At 40.1% G+C, this 20,002-nt stretch overlaps 1 protein-coding gene across 10 annotated transcripts in view; it reads right to left on the minus strand.

Annotated features, from left to right (window-relative positions):
* PTPRK (protein tyrosine phosphatase receptor type K) overlaps positions 1-20,002 on the minus strand; it is a 546,973-nt gene that overhangs the window by 87,055 nt on the left and 439,916 nt on the right. For all 10 annotated transcript variants that reach the window (XM_072833647.1, XM_072833628.1, XM_072833588.1 and 7 more), the window contains exons 12-13: positions 10,783-11,056; positions 8,824-8,860 (exon numbers count right to left, since the gene is read on the minus strand). In XM_072833647.1, the coding sequence (XP_072689748.1) occupies positions 8,824-8,860; positions 10,783-11,056 (311 nt within the window). The remainder of the gene's footprint in view (positions 1-8,823; positions 8,861-10,782; positions 11,057-20,002) is intronic.

Consider the following 20,002-nt stretch of genomic DNA (forward strand, 5'->3'; position numbering starts at 1 on the left):
TCCTATTTATAACCTTTGCTGTTTTTGAAAATTCTCCACTGCTTTAGTAGAATACTTGCATAATACGCATATTACGCATACAATTCATATTGTATTTTTTTCTAGTCTTTAAACTTTTCTCAGGCCGTTATATGTGTTGTGAATTGTACCATAAGTTTTTCCAAGCCAGGACTTCTATATCACATGCTTCCTCTGTTTATAGTAATGAAAATACTTTCTACCCAGTTGGGGGAGGAGGGTTAAAATTTTACTTTTTAAACTTGTTCTCCTTATGAAAAAAAAAAGCAAAAATTGATATAAGAAATAATGAAATTTATAACTCAGGCAAAACTTTCAACATTTTGTTCATTCTAAGAGTATAGTCTAGTTTAGATGGAGGGGAAGCAAGAGCTGACTGGGATACTAACAGGGCAAGAATTTTATTCCTATTAATTTTTTCTTTTTCTGTAGAAGCTTAAAAAGAAAATAAGCACTCAAAACTATTTCTAAATTATTGCCAATAAAATAAATGTAGCAGAAAAAAGAAATTAATGTATCTTTAGGACATTAAAAAGTAAACAATTCTGGACAACAGTATTCATCCATTATTCATCCACCCATCTATCCATTCCAAAGAGATTTATATTAAGCATCAGGCACAGATAAAACAAATATAAACAGATTATCACCTCTAGCCTTGTAAACCTTATAGCCCCTTCAGATGAGTCCTCATTTTACAAGATATCTGAATAATAAGCAATGTGGACAATGTCATTAGACTTTGAATCCATCATAGAAATATTAAATTTTTATTCAACTCTGGTTTTGCAAAAACAAAAGGATGTCTTCGTTTCTCAAACATGTTGAAAAATCTATTAGCTATCAATTTTCTAGTAACTTTCTCTATATTAAAAAAAGAAAAAATAATTTACAATAAGGTCTTTGACAAAGCACCAGGAAATACTGGTGCCTAGCAGAGGTGAGTTCCAAGCCATGAATCACTGATTTAAGCTTTATTAAAATTAGACTTGTTCCCAGCTTGGTTTCACTTAGATATGCTTTCATGTCTCTCAGGCTGTAGTCTATTACTAACATATTTTTCTGTAATTTCTTCCCTTCTGAGTTCAAGAAAAATGAAACCCCAAATCAGATTAATTTTCGAAAGCTAGTACACAGATCGAATAGGTGGGAAGAAAGATGGACACTTGTTCCGTTGCAGGAGAACAGGGTTTGAGTGCCAGCAAGAGCACTCAGGCATTCAGATGAGAAACAAAGTCATTCTCACGGATTGCAATTTTTCAGGAGAGTTTTCTGAAAGCCTCTTCCATCCTTGCTTGAGACCAAGAAAAGCCACACCCCTACCCAGAGTTTCTTAAAGGCCAGACTTAACTACCATAGTTGACCTCGGTTTCCATCAGCTTAAAAAAGTGGCATAAAAGATTCTGACATTTCTTTCTGATGCTTTATCACTTCCTTCGACGTGTAGCTGGTGAAACATAAAGCATCTTAGTACAATTTTAAAAATTAAGGTTAGGATTTTGGACCCAGGAGCCCAATTAAATATATTTTTTTCTTTAGATCTCACCCGTGCTTTCACTCCACCCTCTGCCTCGGTTGTGAGCTAAGAGATACAGCACAGAAGTGCGTTTTAAGAGCCGAGATTGCTCTACGCAAGTTCAAATTCATCTGTGGGAAATATGGTGGGAACAAATTCAGTCAAGTAGCTTCTACGCACATGGCCCAACCAACTGGAGCTTCTATGGCTTTACTGCAACTTCTTGACAGACTAAGTGTTCTTTTTCTTCTCATGTTTGTTATTTTTGAATGTCTGATCACTTAAAAAGGCACTTTTATCCATCTGCACACTCAGAGAGAAAAGGGCACAAAGAAAAATTTGACAAAAGCAGCATGAGACTGAATTAAAGTTATGAATATGCTTTAAAAAATCCTACTTCTTATCCAGTAATTAGGCAATAGACAGCAAAAGAGGAAAGAACAAAGTAAATTAAAATATTACCAATGTCTGTATATTCTATTACGTATTTTGAGTAAAATCTTCCAAACATACCTACTCTTTCATGACAACTGAATTTTTCTTAAGATTGGAATGCATGTTTAAAATGCACGCTAGCAATGAAACAAAACTATTTCTGAGAGATCAGGGAAGAAGGCATATCATCATTGTTTAAAATAAGTAATATGCTGAGTTAATGATCATCTGACTCAGACCATTCCCTGGACAGGGATACATAAAATGAATTAAACCCTGGTGACAGTCATCCCTCACAACCACACGTCAACTGCAGGTTTATCAAAAGGATGAATAAGCTGGTAATAAGTAAATGGAGGAATGGAAATATGTATGCCTTAGCTTTCGGGATTCCCCTCTTTCCATAGCTTCTGGTGAACTGTCTGGGTTCTTCATTTCTAGCTCTCTCTGAAGGCCCGTAAGGATGTATTCCTAGTGTTCTAGACTGACACCTAAAAGGGATTCCCTATTTCTTTTTAAAATATTTTATTTATTTATTTGAGAGAGAGTGTGAAAGAGGGAGGGGGGAAAAGAGAGAGAGAGAGCACAGGGGGAGGGGCAGATGAAGAGGGAGAGAAAGAGAGAGACTCTCAAGCAGACTCTATACCAGTGCGGAACCCAACCAGGGCTTGATCTCCCAACCCTGAGATCAGAACCTGAGTCAAATCAAAAGTTGGATGCTTAACGGACTGAGCCACCCGGCAGTTGCTCCAGGGAACTCCCTATTTTTAAAATACCACTAGCAATGATTAGGTTATATGGATTTTAAGTGCTTTCTTGCAATCACTGTTTGAAATAATTGGTTCTTGATGTATCCCCTTGGATCCAAACCACTAGTTTCAAACATACTATTCCCAAGGTAAAATACGAATCTAAGTAAGTATCTAAGTATCTGGGATTAAGGAGTTCTATCGATGGGTCATCCAAAAGCTCAGAGCTGTTTGGGCTTAGAGTCGGCTTATTAAACTTCCTTGACTTTACGTTTTTAGCCAATTTGCCTCCCGATTTTCTAAATATCACCCCTTTACAGAACAATGCCCTGAAACAATAAAGATGAGTTGAAGACTGTTCTTGCCATCTCTCTTTTTAGAACTCAATTTCTTAGAAGACCCAACAGAAGACATATCCTTAGCGCTCCCTGACCAAAACCAGCTTACATACACAACCCCAAGGAATCCCTGGCCAGGTGCATGGGATTTGTTTGGATCAGTGGTTCTCAAAGTGTGGTCCCTGAAGCAACAGCCTCATCAGGGAACTTGTTAGAAATGCACATTCTTGGGCCCCTCCCCAGGCCTACGGACATTGAAGCTCTGGAGTTAAGACCCAGCAATCTCCTTAACAAGCCCTTCAGAAGCTGAAGTTTGAAGACTGCTGATTTAGACAAATCTGATTCGTCCCCTTGGTCTGAGCCCAACTTTCTTGAGCAGCTAAGGACACATCATCTTCAAGACCTTTGCACTTACTCCCTCTGCTTTGTGTGATCCTTCCCTACACGGGTTACTGCCTCCGGTCCTTTACCTTACCAGAGAGTCTTTTTTCTGATAACTGTGTGTGAATAGTTATGGCCTAGACACGTACCCCAGCATTTCCCATCCCCCCTTACTGCTTTATTTCTCGCCAAAGAAGGTATCACCCTCTGACATATTTTTATTTTTATTTTTATTTGTGTCTGGTCTGTTTCTTCTACTGGAATTTAAGTTCTACGGAAGTAAGGCCTTTGTTCTCTTTATTTCACTGCTTTATCCCCAGGGCCTAGAACACTGCAAATTATAGGCATAAAATAAATATTTGCTAAATGAATGATTTGAATACTGATATCCAAATGAGATCGGAAGAAGTCAAAGAATGGCTAACGGGTAGACAAACAACAGTCTGCCAAAGCAAACTATATACAAATGGAGATTTGGGATACAATCTATTCGGGAATTTAAATGTTTGTCATGATATAAAATACAGCTTTATTTTGTTAACTTAAAATAAACCCCTCCTTTTTAGCTTAAATGCTATGTTAAAATAAATTTACATATATTACACATGTTTCTGTTCTACCAAATGTGATAGCTTTTATCAGTGGAAATGTCACTTTTCTGAGAAAATAAACAAATTTGAACAACACAGGAACTTCCATTAAAATTAAATTTTAAATAAACAGCTTTCTTTCAAAAAATCCAGCAATTCAGATGAGGGAGAAATTTAACACAACCAAAATAGTTTCAAAATTTAAGCTACTTATACAAACAGATTAAAACACTTCCAATTTCTCAAACTAAAGATTTTGTTTTAGGCTAATTTTAATGAAATTACTTAATATTTGGATTTCTTATCAATTCTTGATTTACATTAAGAATAACTTTATATAAATGAATAAATACATGGTTCTATTATTTATATGCAAAGAAAATTTTAAATGTTATAATATGTTAAATATTATTGAACAAGAGAAAATAAAAATTCAATTGAAATGCATCTCTTGTTATTTAACATGGATAAAGCATATTTCCTGAAGTACTTTTTGAAAATTCTTTGAGTAAATTTTCTTATAATTTATATAGTATTTGCATAAATTGGTATGTTTAAATCTAACCATAGAGGCGTTACTCATTAAGATAATTTCCTTAAGAAAAGAATAGTGCTTGCAAGATAAATTATCTATGGCAACAAAGCACAAGATCTTAGCTACTAATTTGCAAATAATTGTGTGTGCCTGTGTATATGTGTGTATATACATACTTAGAGCACTGGTATAAATTGTAAAAAGGCAGGGAGCAAATCAGCATTCAACAACCGAAAACATTTTCTTTTTAGTGGAGGTTGGAGAGACTCGCCTCTAAGCACGCTGAGCATGCAAGCGGCACAGTACTCCTACCTCACTGCACAAGGGACTTTCCAGCAGGGTTGTCCTGCTTCCTCGATGTACCACCAAAACCTTTCCTGAAACTTACTGTCCTGCTTTTCGAAGATACAGCAGGTTAAAGTCCTTTTCATAGGTTTACAGCAATTCTAGTTTGAGACGAAATATTGTGTAAATTGACTGACTTTCATGTTTTTCATGATTTAGATCAACCCTTCCATTTCATTCCTGCCACACATCTTGCCAATGACTTCTTATCTACACATGAATCAGAGGGCAGCACCACTGACCTCGACTGCAATGAACACAACTTCCTGGACACCTCTTGTCTTGTAACATGTGTTCACATCATTCTTCATTTTTAAAGACATTATAACCTTGATTATTGACTTCATATGTTTGTTTTCTTTTAATAATCAAGCCAATGTCCATATCCTCTTTATGTCTTGGCTGTCATGAGTATTGCGTTCCAATAAGACAGGAACCAATCTATTACCCTGGAATTTTTTTAGGACAATTCTTGCATGTCAAAAAATTTTCAAAATCATCATTCTATTGTAATACATATGCTAATTTTTCTTGGCTTTTATATTGTCTCTCATTCCCACAAGAATTTTCAGTGCCCAAATAAGCACAGTGCACACATTTTTTATTTTTAAAGTGGACTCCACACCCAATGTGGGGCTTGAACACACAGCCCTGAGATCAAGAGTCACATGTTCTACCGACTGAGCCAGCCAGGCGCACCTACACACATTTTAATTATATATTTAATGGGTTTTTACCTGTGTATATTTTTATGACATATTGACCCATTCCTTGCCCAGAAGGTTCCTTCCTTCGTGCCTCTTCCCCTGTCAACATGCTTATGCCATTCTGATCATTAAGTCTGTCTTCAACATGTCGTGTGAGAAACTTACTTATTTTCACACCAAAAAATTTATTTCAAAGCTGACTAATACTTATATGGTGTTAGTTCAAAATGTAGTCAGGCAATAAATTGATTTTAAAGTAAAAAGTGTGGGTTTTTTTTTGTAAGTAGAAAAATGCTAAATGTTCAAAGAAGGAATTAAAATTTAAAAATCTACTTTTTCCCAAGTAAGCTCTATCACAAAAATTCAGTTTTGTTTCTATGCATATATCTTTCATAACTGCATAACACAAACTATAGTAGTTCCCCCTTATCCAGTTTTGATTTCCATGGTTTCAGTTACCCTTGGTCAACTGTGGTCCAGACACATGATACACTTTCTGACTTGTCATCAGAGGCCAGCAGGAGCTCACTATCATTCACCTCACTTCATCTCATCAAGTAGGCTTTGTCAACCCACATCATCACAAGAATAAGAAGGGTGAGTACAGTAAATTAAGATATTTTGAGAAAAAAAGAGAGGAATCACAGTCACATAACTTTTTTATAGTACATTTTCACAATTATTCTATTTTGTTGTGATATTGTTGGTAATCTCTTACTGTGCCTTCTTTATAAATTAAACGTTATCCTAAGTATGCACAGATAGGAAAAACCATAGTGTATTTAGAGGGTTTGGTACTATCTGTGATTTCAAGCATCCACTGGGGGTCTTGGAATCTAATACTCCACAGACAAGAGGGGGACTACAGTTTGTTCTTCTGAAATAAGATACACAATGATTGTAATGATTATGATGATGTTAAAACTGCAATTAAGTTTCATGTAATAGTCACAATATACTAGGCATTATTGAAGCATTTCATATATAAATATATATTATATATATAATTACATAATATATATTATATACACACACACACAGAAACTATTTTAATCCTCACAATAATAGTAAGGGAAGGGTACTCTAATATTTCTATTTTGGGAATGATGTGCAAATAATTTGCCCAATACTAAAGAATAGTAAGGGGCAAAGTCAGGACTTGAACCCAGATAGCCAGGCAGCCCGGGTGGCTCAGCAGTTTAGCACCGCCTTTGGCTCAGGGCCTGATCCTGGAGACCCGGGATTGAGTCCCACATCGGGCTCCCTGCATGGAGCCTGCTTCTCCCTCTGCCTGTGTCTCTGCCTCTCTCTCTCTGTATGTCTCTCATGCACCCAGACAGTCCAGGGCCAGAGTCTTTTTCTTTTACTCATGAAGCCACACTATCAACCGGAGGCTCAGAGTATAGCAGAGATAGATTACTACCGACCAATGAGCTCTTTCTCACTGCCTCGCAGTTTCTGGCAAATATTGTATGCCACGTGGTAAGTTCAATTTCCATAATCTTGCCTCTCCTACCATCCAAGTGTCATGTGATATTTGTCATTATAATTTTATATGTATTGAGAGAGGGACAAAATGACATTTAAACAGCTTGTGTAAGTGCAAATAAATCAATAACCAAATAAGAAAATTTAAAATTTTAGAATCACTTATAGCCTTCTCTTCTCAGCTATAGAAATGCAGAATGACAATATCTAAAGAACCTCTCAGAGGATGATGCAAGGCCCTTCTGTATTTCTGGCTCTATTTTAAATCTGCATAAGCATAGGTGATATATATCTAAATGCCTTCTGACATTATCTTCTAAAAATTTCAGCTCTAATTTTTTGACATATAAGCTAAGCCTTTAAAATAAAATAAATGCCCATACAGTATATGTATCTGTATATGTTTTCTCTCCCTCTTCATTAAGGATTGGCTAATTTTTAAAAATATTATGAGGAATCTTAGTATTTGAATTGAAAAAAGGTTTTTTTTTTTTCTTCTCTTCTGTAAAGCTTTTTTATTACTTCTCATGAGTCAAGGGAAAAGTCTTTCTTTATTGCCTTTACAAATCATGAGTAAAACACAAATGCTTAATTGAGCAGATTGATGATTAAATGGAGAAAAATGATGAAAGGAAAGATGCCAGCACAAACAGAATATGGCCATTCATTTCTACCCCAAATGAATCAACCACTGCTCATGAATGTGGGTTTAATACCGATTTTGGCAGAAACTACCCGGAGCAGCAACCCTCCGTGGAGTCCCACGTCTGCACGGGGACAGCTTTTTCCTGTTTCTTTTGCTAGAATACACCAAGTGGCTCTGTCTCTCTCTCTCGTTGGCATAATCAAATAACTCTTAAATGAAGGATTATAAACATAGTGAATGCAGGGGACTTTCTCACACCTGAACTCCAAACACTCATTCCAAGATGAAATGTTTTTCCTTAAAGACACTAGGCAACTAAGCTATAATATGCAACGTCAGCAGGAATTACCCTGGTCATCAGCCACCAGAGATCTAATTTCTTGGCATCCACTGGATTAAAACAATTTTTTTTTTAAGTTCAAAAAAAAGAAAAAGATGCTGAAATGGGAAAGGACAAAGATTATTTCACGTTCTCTTTTCTTTTTTTAAAAAAATGTTGTGGTGTGGCACTACGGGGTGAAATGCACCCCTAGGCCCACACCACGCACCTCCGGGACTCAGTTCATATCTTTGAGGTTAAGATAAAATAGCTTCAACTGAGTTGCACAACTCCTGCCGGTACTCTGACACATGCATGGACTAGATGGACTAGCTCTCTTCCTCTTTACGTCTGATGGTCTACCCAGGGGGTAACAGGTCTTTAAACAAGCAGCTTGCTATTCTGAATGGATATGACTGAGCCTTTCCTAAAATGTTGGTTGATCAGCAGCGTAAGACCTTTCAGACACCCGATGGCAGACATAAGCCCTTCAAAGGTTTTCTAAATCCTTCCAGTCCTCCTAACAGCAATCGTCCAGTCAAGTGCTGGAGGATGGTCAGGAGCACCCGTTAGGTTAAAGACACCCGAGGGAGCCAGAGAACTTGGCTGGCAGTTTGGCTGGGCCCTACTACACATACTCTGTAATAGAAGTGCCGCATTTCATTAGCCAGGAGGCAGGAAACAAAGCTCCCTCATTTTAGAAAGCCGGTGAATGGAACCTCAAGAAAAAAAAAAAAAAAAGGCAAAACCTCTTACCTTTTGTAGCGATTCGTACACACTGGGTTTTAGTTTCCTGATGGAGTGAAACATGAGAGAGAACAGTCAGTGTACAGGCAGGGTTTCCCATTTCGTAATCCCGGGTTATACAGTAGGTTTATGAAGAGCAGAACTGCAGTATTAAGGAAACTTTTTTTTTTTTTTTTTTTTTACTTTTTAAAAACATATCCTCAGGGAGAGCTTTAAAAAATCTGAAGTAAGAACTTTTAAAAATGTTTCCCTATTTTCTAAAAGCTCAGGTGTCTGTTTTCCTCTTGCAATGAGACGGGCTATCTTGCCTGGGCCAGCAGCAGAGCACTGTATTTTTGTACTTACCGTACTTTTTAAACAGAAAGAACAATGTGTTTGCATGCCTCATACACATCGGAGCTGGACACAAACTCCGTTTTCACCACACAAGGTAGACTCAGAGCAACACCCAACGCCACATACTCTCACCTGGAGCCCAGCTCTACTATAGAGCTAAATGACAGCAGTTAGAAAGAAAGATCACCCGAAAGTTGTATCACGGTTGCAGTAGGATTTATCTGTTTTGTTTTGTTTTTAGCTGTTAGGGGTTAAATATTTCTCATTGGGACTATTTTCCTACCCCTGCTAGACAGATGGAGTCAAGGAAGGAGAAGCTGAAATGGGAAAAGATGAAGATTATTTCATGTTTTTTCTTTTCTTTCTTTCTCTCTTTCTTTCTTTTTCTTTCTTTCTTTCTTTCTTTCTTTCTTTCTTTCTTTCTTTCTTTCTTTCTTTCTTTCTTTCTTTCTTTCTTTCTTTCTTTCTTTCTTTCCTTTCTTCTTTATTTCTTTCTTTCCTTTCTCCTCCTCCTCCTCCTCCTCCTCTTCTTTCTTCTTTCTTCTTTCTTCTTTCTTCTTTCTTCTTCTTTCTTTTTAATGTTGTGCTGTGGCACTACTCAATGAAATGCACCTGTAGGCCCACCCCACACAGTTCCAGGACTCAGTCTGCATCTTTGAACACAGGAGAGGTTGGAAAAGATGGGGAAGCCAGGGTACAAAACGAAGGCTGTTTGTTTCTAGGATGTATTTGTGACTCATCTTGAGTGGCTCCACGTATTGACAGGCCAAGAGTTTATCACTGTCTCTTAATCACACAAAACACAGCTCGGAGGGGGTGGTTAGTAGCTAAAAATCAAACTGTGCATCCTACACTTACTCATGACCTGAGGCCTTTCAAGTCCCAGGGGACCCTCTGGCCTTCCCACAAAGGCCCAGAGGCATTCTGAGCTCCTAAAAGCAACTGCTGTTGCTTCCATCAGGATCTCTGGCCTCCCCCGGCAGGAACCACACCAATTTTGAAAGTATCCGCCTAGAGAACCGTGAGGCATGTTGTAGCGGCTCTGGGCTTTGACAAAACCGCACGCAGACACATCAACAGTGAGCAAGCAAGGCCGTTCACATGGAGGCTTTCACCAGGCCTCGGGCCTCTGCAGGGTCTGGGAGGTGACGGCTGCTGCAGGGGTGAGCTCGGGACCTGGTGACTGCGCTGCTCCGTGGGGTCTGCACGGAGCTTGGGCCTCTGCAGGGTCTGGGAGGTGGCGGCCTGCAGGGGTGAGCTCAGGACGCGGTGACTGCGCTGCTCCACGGGGTCTGCACCGAGCTCGAGCCTCTGCAGGGTCTGGGAGGTGACCGCCTGCTGCAGGGGTGAGCTCGGGACCCGGTGACTGCGCTCCTCTGCGGGGTCTGCACCGCCACCTCCGCCAACCCCCCGGCTCGCAGCTCTCCGGCCCGAAGTGCGCAAGGGACGCTGGGCTCCTGGGCCACACCCGCCCGCTGTGCTGGGGCTGCTCCCCCTCCCTCCTCCTTCTGCCCCCCGCCCCCCCCTTGCTCCTGCACCCCCTTGCTCCTGACAAATGTTGCGGAGCAAGCAGAGGACCCCCCCGCAGCTTTGCTCGGGGCAGTGCAGAGGCACATGGTACAGGAAGCTCACCTTCTCCACGCTGCTCATGGCCTGGAAGTAGATGTTGTAGCCCTTGCGCGGCGCCAAGGGAGGGTTCCAGAAGCCCTGGTAGGTCCGGTTGTCGCCCACCGTGAACGGGGCAGGTTCCGGGAGGTTCCCCGGGGGCAGTTCCGCGGCGAAGTAGTAGGGCGCGCCCCCGCTCAGGGCGCTTTGGTAGGTGACAGGCACCTGGTAACACTCCATGGCGCCCGCTTCTCTCTTGGTCCGGTGCGGGTGCAGCTCCTCCACCACAATCTGATAGGCACTGTTTGGAAAAAGACCAAACAAAAACAAAAACAAAAAACCACAAACAAAAACACACATTTAGAGAGTCTACATACTATGATGTCTCAAAAAAAAAAAAAAAAAAAGACGTATTAACATCAACCCACATTTAAAAGCTTTTAAAATCAGTCCTAACCCATTGCATTCTCTTTTTTTTTTTTTCCAGCTACTTTGCAATAAAATACAATTTCGCATGGCTGCTCCTTCCCCCAAACTCAACAGGAGTCACTAAGGAGCTGGAAAAAGAACAAAAGTAAGGAAAAGCACCCCCAAACTCTGGGCAGGCTTTGAAGGCCGAGAAAGGGGCCGGCCCCCTTACTAAGGGAGGTGGCAATACCTAGAGGCACGTAACAGATGGGGGTCTTGGTTCTGGTACTTTTATTTATTTTTTATTTTTTAATTTTTATTTTATTTTATTTTTTTGGTTCTGGTACTTTTAAATGTTTACAGTTAAGGTTTCCCTCTGAAAGGACAAGAGGGGAGGGCTGCCTGAGGCCAGCACCGGGGTGCCCTGGGGTGGGGTGGCCGTCAGGCTGGGGCTCCTGCACCTGCTGCCCTCGGCGCCTGCACTGTGGCCCGGGGCTCTGCCGAAGCCCAAGGGGCGCTGGCGACGGGCACAGATGGATGGAAATCTGTCCTTGCCCCTGAGATAGGCGGCTTCCTCTTTCCAGACGTGTTCCTAATAAAATGTTACAAATTGTAGAAACAGATGGCAGTTTCCCTGTTAAAGCTGGAACCTCAGCCTTCTAAGACCTTCTTGAAAGTCTTAAAACTTTCCTGCAATAGCTATGATCTTACGAAGCAAAGCCGAGGATACCTAACAACTGTGCGAGGATACCTAACAACTGTGCAACGCCTGCCTAATCACTAGTAACTTTGTTTTTGATCAATTGCTAAAACGGGCATATTCATCATATTCGTTTGTTGTAGTATATTCTTCGGGCGAACGTTTCTTAGGTGATGTGGTGCACCTGAGAAGGCTGGCATTATTAATAAATTGTAAATGTTTCTGGTGAATTTAATGACCCTGAAAATTAAGAAAGAACGCACTGTGGGCACTTAAATAAATTGAATAGAAATAAACTGTATGTAGGGCTGTTGGAATCTTGAGTGTCTAGGCAAATATGCTCACTCTATATAGGGACAGCCGTCACTGAGTGACTCTCCAGCAGGAATAGAATCTTTTCTTTAATGAACTTCTATAAAAAGAAAGAGGAGGGAGAGACAGAGAAGAGAGAGAGGCACACCAAGAGAGAGACAGAGGGAGAAAAACTGAATTTACATCTATGATAATTAAAAGTTAAATTTTATATCGGTTTAGAATCTGGTATAAAATTCTAACTTAGGGCACCCGGGTGGGGTGGCTCAGTCAGTTAAGCATCTGCATTCAGCTCAGGTCATGATCCCTGGGGTCTTGGGATAGAGCCTCACGTGGGGCTCCCTGCTTAGCGGGGAGTCTGGTTCTTCCTCTGCCTCTGTCCCTCCCCTCTGCTCGTGCTCCCTCTCTCTCTCTCTCTTTCTCAAATAAATAAAATCTTAAAACAAATTAAGAACAGGGCAGCCAATAAATAAATAAATAAATAAATAAATAAATAAATACAAATAAAAACAGGGCATCCCCGGTGGCGCAGCAGTTTAGTGCCGCCTGCAGCCCGGGGTGTGATCCTGGAGACTCGGGATCAAGTCCCATGTCAGGCTTCCTGCAAGGAGCCTGCTTCTCCCTCTGCCTGTGTCTCTGCCTCTCTCTCTCTCTCTCTCTCTCTGAATTAATAAATAAATCTTTAAAAAAATTAAAGACAATAAGATTCTAACTTAATATAAACTCTTTTATACCTACAAACAGAAGACCTTCATAGATTAAAAGAAAGAAGCTTTACAAAGGTTTTTTTTTCTTCCTAATATTTCAAGTTCCCATTTTCCATTAAAATAGTGCTAAGAACTTAGTAGCTTGCTATCTCCTTTCCTTTAGAAATAGGACAGAAATTGTATTACTGTCAGAACTCTAGATGTGGGCAAGCCGCTAAGGCAGAGGAATGTGTTCCCTGAAATCACACCTAGTCCATCATTCTCTCTACAGCTGCCAACCTGGGCCTCTGAGCTCCCAGGAAAGCTACAGATGGATACATCTCTCTGAGGGGTCCATGGAGCAGGTGCTTGGCAATTTTAAAATATGAGACAGAGGGGCGCCTGGTGGCTCAGTCCGTTGGGCCTCCAACCCTTGGTTTCAATCAGCTCATGATCTCACGGGATGTGGGACTGAGCCCCGAGGCAGGCTCCGGGCTGGACGGGGAGTCGGCCTGAACGATTCTCCCCCTCTGATCCCTGCCCTCCTGCTCATGCGCCCTCTCTCCCTCTTTTTCTATCTTTCTAAAAATAGATAAATATTCCAAAAAATTAAATACAGGAAATACATAAGCACAACCCTTGGAGAGAAAGGGGAATCATAGCTGACATAGGCTATGTTAAGCAAACCTCATCTCTTTTTCTTTTTCTTTTCAACTTAGAATCCATATGTTATGTTACACACCCGCATATCCTGTGGATGCGCACTTTTAGGTGGACAAGCATACACATGCACGCTCCCCCAACAAGTCAGAGCTCACATTCTTGCCCTCCTGGGCAATAATGATAATTACTCATACTCGTTAATCATTTACTCTAATCCTTAAAAATAAATTCCTCACCCATTATCCCATACCTCTAGAAAAGTCCAGAAAATCTAGTAAACAGTCTTAATTAATTCTGTCGAACTGACATAGGTTGTACATTCCAAATTAAGGAACTCGGTGCAAGACAGCTTGTCTCTCCACATATACTCAGAGCAAAACAAACTGACGACACTGGAGAGGAGTAAAAGAAGAAAAGGAACAATCTGGTCTCGGGGAAAGATCTCACTGAATTTGAGATGAAACCTCAAACTAAAACTCATAAAATTCAGTTTTTAAAAGGAATTAGCCTCCCCTCACTGATTAATCTGTGTGAGCAGGCTGCTGTCCAGCCACACACTTCCACTTTTTTAAAGTCTGTTTTTTCCCCTGCTACTTGCTTATTTATCAATACAAATTAACTAAAGGACAGAAATTAAGGAATGAGAAATCAAATTAGAAGTGATTTGACTGATTACATGAAACAGGCCTGTGCTTTTCCATCCTTGTGATTGTCTAATTACCTAACGGTACTTAACTCTAGCTGGATCTAAATATTATTTGAGCTTAGTACTCTAGCAATTTAAAATATTCCAAAGCCACTTAGATAGCTGTACTTCACTCTGCCCATATTTCATATTTCCCCATTCCTTTTAATTAAAATTTTAAAATATTTCTATAATTAAGTTAAAATCAATATACTGGCACCATGAATCTTCGCTTGATGCTGAAAATATGGTTTCCTTATGTTAAACTAAAATTGATTTCACTTTAATTTGATTAGACATTGGTATGTAGTCATTTTTAGTTTTTTGGGACGCCAAATGATGACTTCTTATCATACGATTTTCCTTCAGTTACAAAACTAAAAAAATGTACAAGGGGATTTTACCATTAGCTCGAAAAGTGATTATATGGTACATATAGTAGATGGTCTGCTTGGTTTCATGCTTAAAATTGTTGAAGCTGAAACCAAAATTACCTACAATAGCCTGCTGTGTTTGTTGTTGTTGTTGTTGTTGTTGTTGTTGTTGTTTTTGTTGTTGTTTTTTTTTGTTTTTGTTTTTTTAACCCATTAGTAAGTAAGACCTCTGAGAATCTGGTCTTAGTTTTAGGCTGTGTGACTTTTTAGTGACAGCAAATAACAATTACACAATTGTACACTTCTCATTTTGTACCTAAAATGTCTCCTTAAAGCTTCAGGAGAAATTCCCAGCCCCAGTGTTTTGCTCTTTTTCTTATGAACAGACTTCCCAAGATCTCACAGCCTCCGCTGCTCCTGTGGTCCTAATGCAAACATTTTCATGATCCAGAGTGGAGGTTTAAATATCGTTTTGGTGACCATGATATTCCCTGCGCTTCATCTCTTCATTCCTTAAACACACAAGCCATGTCCCTCAGGACTTCCTTATTTCTGTAAGAGGAACGATCAGTTTCTGAATCAACAGAGCTCAAATTCTGGCATTAACTTTAATAACTTCTATTTTTAGCCACATTCTACCTCCCTTGTAATATACCATTTCTTTTCGCTCCCACCGCTGCCCTCTTTAGGGGGTATTTATATCTTTAGGTTCCTATTACTGATTTAGTTTTCTTGCTCCCATTTTTTTTCTTCATATACTCCAGACACCTACCCATCCATCCATCCATCCATCCATCCATCCATCCTTCTATCCATCCAGCTACCCATCCACCCATCACTCTATCCATTTAGTGTTTTTTGAGTATTCTTTATATGCTGCGAGCCGTTCATGGAGAACACAAAACACAACCACTTTTCAAACTGCTGATACTTTGCTAAGACAGCGCTTTGAGCATTAATTACTCTCCTCCAACTTTTTACTTTGTCAAAACTATGTGCAGCTCTCCCATGGTCAAAATCCATACTTTTTACACTAGGGTCAGTATCTTACCACAACTTTTACCTTATACCTCCACTCTTGCTCTCTCTACCTCCTGACGTATAGACTCCACTGCAAACTTGAATGACCACTGTTACTAAACATACCAAACATACGGTGAGTTTCTAGCTTTTCTACTTCTGCTAGAAAACCTTCTCGGACTAGTTCACATCTTAGTGTTATTCGGTCTTCTAAAGCCAACGGAGGTAATTCTACAGGTGGAGCTAGACAACGGAGGGATGAAATGGGGCGAAGGAATCAGAGTCAAGTGGCATGCTTTTTTCCATTCAGTCCAAATTAAAATGACAGATTCATTGAGGAAAACCATCAAGTGTATGGCTCAGGGATTCTGGGCTTGAGAAAAAGCCCCAAACTACTGTCTTTTAATATTTATTGTGCTTATCACTAACATGCTACATTACAAATATTATCTGGTATGCAACTAAAGAGGGTGGCTATCGTATTTTTAACTCTAGGGCCATTCATTCATTCATTCATTCATCAACTATCTGTTGAGGGCCTATGACATGCGCTGCACTATTTTAAGTGCTGAGTTAACAGTAATCAACACAGTAGTAAAAGTCTCTGCTCTCATGAAGTTTACATTCTAGTGGGAAATGCAAATAAATTTAAACAAATACATAATATGTCAAGATGAAGTAAGTGCTCTAAAGAGAAATAAAGCAGAACAAGGGAAAAAAGGGATAATAAGATTGAAGACTTCTATTTTATATGCAGGGGTCAAGAAAGACCTATTTGATAAAATGCCTTTTAAGGAGAAACCTGAAGAGAAGGTTTCAGCTATGTGGGGTGCTTCTACCGGTTGCCTCCTCCTGCAAAATAAATGACCCTAGAACTGTGGCTCAAAACCATACACGTTTAATACCGCACAGTTTTTGTAGGTTGGAAATTTAGGAGTGGCTTAGCCAAATGGTTCTGGCTCAAGATTTCTCATAAGGTCACAATCAAGTTACTGGCTGGGGCTGCAGTCATCTAAAGGGCTGGAGACAATTACACTACTAGGTATTTATCCAAAGGATACAAACATAGTGATTCAAAGGGGCACCTGCATCCCAATGTTTATAGCATCAGTGTCCACAGCAGCCAAACTATGGAAAGAGCCCAGATGTCCATCGACAGATGAATGGATAAAGATGTGAGATCTATACATATGTATTTATGAATAAGAACAAGAATTAGGAAACAAAACAGTCATCATCAGTCGAGGGACAGTTAGGCTGTTTCCATAGCTTTGCTATTGTAGAAGATGCTGCTATAAACATTAGGGAGCATGAATCTCTTTGAATTAGTATTTTTGTATCCTCTGTGTAAATACCCAGTAGTGCAATTACTGGATTGTAGGGTAGCTCTATTTTTAACATCTTCGAGGAACCTCCATCCTGTTTTCCAGAGTGGCTGCAAGGAAAGGGTGGTTGTGACTGCATTTCATGACTATCTCCTAATTACCTAAGAATACAAGGCAGTTAATGTTTTAAAGTGAAAAATTAAGTTTTACCCACAAAATAAACATTTGGTTACCCTAGAATAAATAGGTAGCTTTCTGCCAGCTTAAAATAGGTAAGGTTTTTATTTGGAAAATGCTGCAGTTACATATGCATTCACTTGTTACGTCTTACAATAAAATAAACCGAGTTCACCACTGAGGGACTCTTCCCCGTTTCTGCAATATGCTGCTGCTGCTATGTTCATTATTTGAAAACACAGCTACATCGGGTCAATCTTTTAATAAGTGGGACATTCTATGCATTATAATTTATGATTATATCTACTCAGGTTAGAATTGGAATCCGACTATGAAAAACAGAAAATGTTTTAGAAAAAAAAAGGGGGGGGGAATAAATTATGCATTCTAGGGAACTGGTTCCAAATGTGGGTAATAGTCCTTCTGAATCATACTAATAATAATTGTCAAGTGATGCCAGTTTTAGGGATAGATCTTAAATAGTTGGTAAGGAGACTCAAAGGTCTAGGTGAGTCAGACAGCAGCTTTTGGCCATTAGAATAATCACATATTCAAAAATTAATTATCTCAAAAAACCCACACTTGCCAGAATTGCACTGAACACGTTCACATTAGCATGTGGACACTTTAAGGCCGGTCCTAGAGGATAACAGAAGAACAAAGTGGTCGGTGACCCTGAGCGCTGCCTTATTTAGAACAGGATGTTTTTGCTGGAGTCTACATTATTTGCTCCATGTACATCACGATAGCTTAGCAAGCAAAACAAGAACTAGGTAACGCACATTATAACTTCTCATATACAAAAGAACTCACAAAGAGAGAGCCTGCCTTCTTTTTGATTCGGGATAGCAATAAAATACAACATATAACAACCTTTGTGATTACTTAATAACCTCAAAAATTTATCTTGGATTCTTAGATGGCCTTTGGCTTTGCTACCACTTGTAAAATAAAAACTGTCGTCACTTCTCATCTAAAGTCTTCGTCTCCTTCCTCTTCTCACGGAGCTTTCTCATGGTCCCCATGAGGTCCCTTCTCATGGTCCCCACGGGGACCACGCTGCATTCAGCCTGGTTTATTCCCAGCTCATCCTCTCTATCAGGGTGATCTTTCCAAGAACATAAAATTGCTCATGACAGTTTCCGCTTACAGTCATTCTGTGGCCACGTTCAGTTGCTGGATGGGCGCTAAAGAGCCTCCTCCTCTGGCCCCCACTTATTTCTCTCGCTCCTCTTCTCCCACAGACCCTTCCCCCTCAATGATCTGAACTACGGGCAGTTCTGGAATGGACCACACTGTCACGCATCCAATTGCTTGCTTCACAATTGTCAGGGAGGACCACCGTGCCTTCTCTTCTTGGCAACCTCTCCCCTTCCAAAGCAACCCTGGCTGAGCTCAGGCTTACATCGCCTTCAAAACTCAGCTCTAGTACCACAGCTCCTAACTGCTGTCTTTTCACTTCTTATGCTGCATTGTTATTCCCTGATTTATGCGTCTGCCATTCCCAACTGATGGCACCTCTGCGATCACCTTCCACGGATTTCTAGTCCAAGTATCCAGTCCAGCCCCTGGCGCATATTGAATGTAATTGGAATCAATGAATTTCTAGGAACCGTTGGTAACTTTAGCTTTCTCGATAACACTAACCTGACCTCAATGTACAGACTCTACACGATGAGGTGCTAGAGGCTTTACGAATTGGAGTTCGTCTGACATAAGGAAAACTGGAGTAGAACAACTTAGATATTTCGACTGGACTTGGGACAAATGGATGGTAAAATGCAATCTGGCAGAGGGTACTAATGTGGTAAAGTAGGGCAAGACAGCTCCTAGTAGTGAGGGCCTATCATAGCAGACAAAACTAACAGACAAGATGCTCTCAGGAGGTTTAGCTGGGTGGTAAATAGGCCCGGCTTTCACTGGGAGGGGAGAAGATGGCCACAGCCCAAGCATTAGCAGGTAAGAGATCTGAATGGGCCAACATAAATAAGAATCTGCCTGAAACGTCAAAAGTCAAATTGTTTCAGGAGTCTAAAGAAGTGATGGGCATCCAGGCAAAGATTTGAAGCACAGATCTATGAAAATGGATTATATCAATTTGGGTCCTCATTTTCAAAGAAATTAGAGCATTGGACAAGATAAGCCTTAGGATTAGGCTCTGGTTATTGGTAGCATTATCAAAGGTAGGGTTGTGGTCAGAGGAAAGAAGACAGGATTATCTCCTGGGAAGATTCAAAAAGCAAAAGAAGCTGGGTACCTGGGTAGCCCAGTCAGTTGAGTGTCTGCCTTCAGCTCACGTCATGATCCCAGGGTCCTAGGGTGGAGCCAGGGGGAGAGTCTGCTTCTCCCTCTCCCTTTGCCTCTCCCCCTGCTCCCACTCTTTCTCTCAAATAAATCAATAAAATATTAAACAACAACAACAACAACAACAAAAACAGCAAAGGAAGTAGAGCTCATAAGAAGCCCAGTTGCCCAACTAGACCAGTCTGGTCCTGCCACCTGGTCCCCACCTATGGGTAGTCCCACATAGCTGGGCAAGTCATTGTAAAAAAAATAATGATGGGCAGGATGGATTAGAATATTATTTGGAAACCTATTTTTTTTCCCTTTTAGTAACATTCTTTTTAAATAGTTATTTGTTTATATATCATTTAATTATTTTTTTCTTATAGCATTCCTGGCTGTAAATTAAGTCTTTGGGGGGCACTAATCTCTTACAATGTAAAATTTGGAGTTCTCAGCCACTGAAATCAATTCCAGAAAAGGCAAAAGGTCTTCCCAACAAATACAAAGTACATTTCTGTGTTAGAGAAAAGAGGATACAAGATTATCAAGGATGATTTCTGTATAACCACTAGTTCAGACTGTATGAATTTTTGGAAATCAAAAATTTTGTA

Source organism: Canis lupus, chromosome 1, assembly GCF_048164855.1.
Source record: "Canis lupus baileyi chromosome 1, mCanLup2.hap1, whole genome shotgun sequence".
Taxonomy (NCBI): domain Eukaryota; kingdom Metazoa; phylum Chordata; class Mammalia; order Carnivora; family Canidae; genus Canis; species Canis lupus.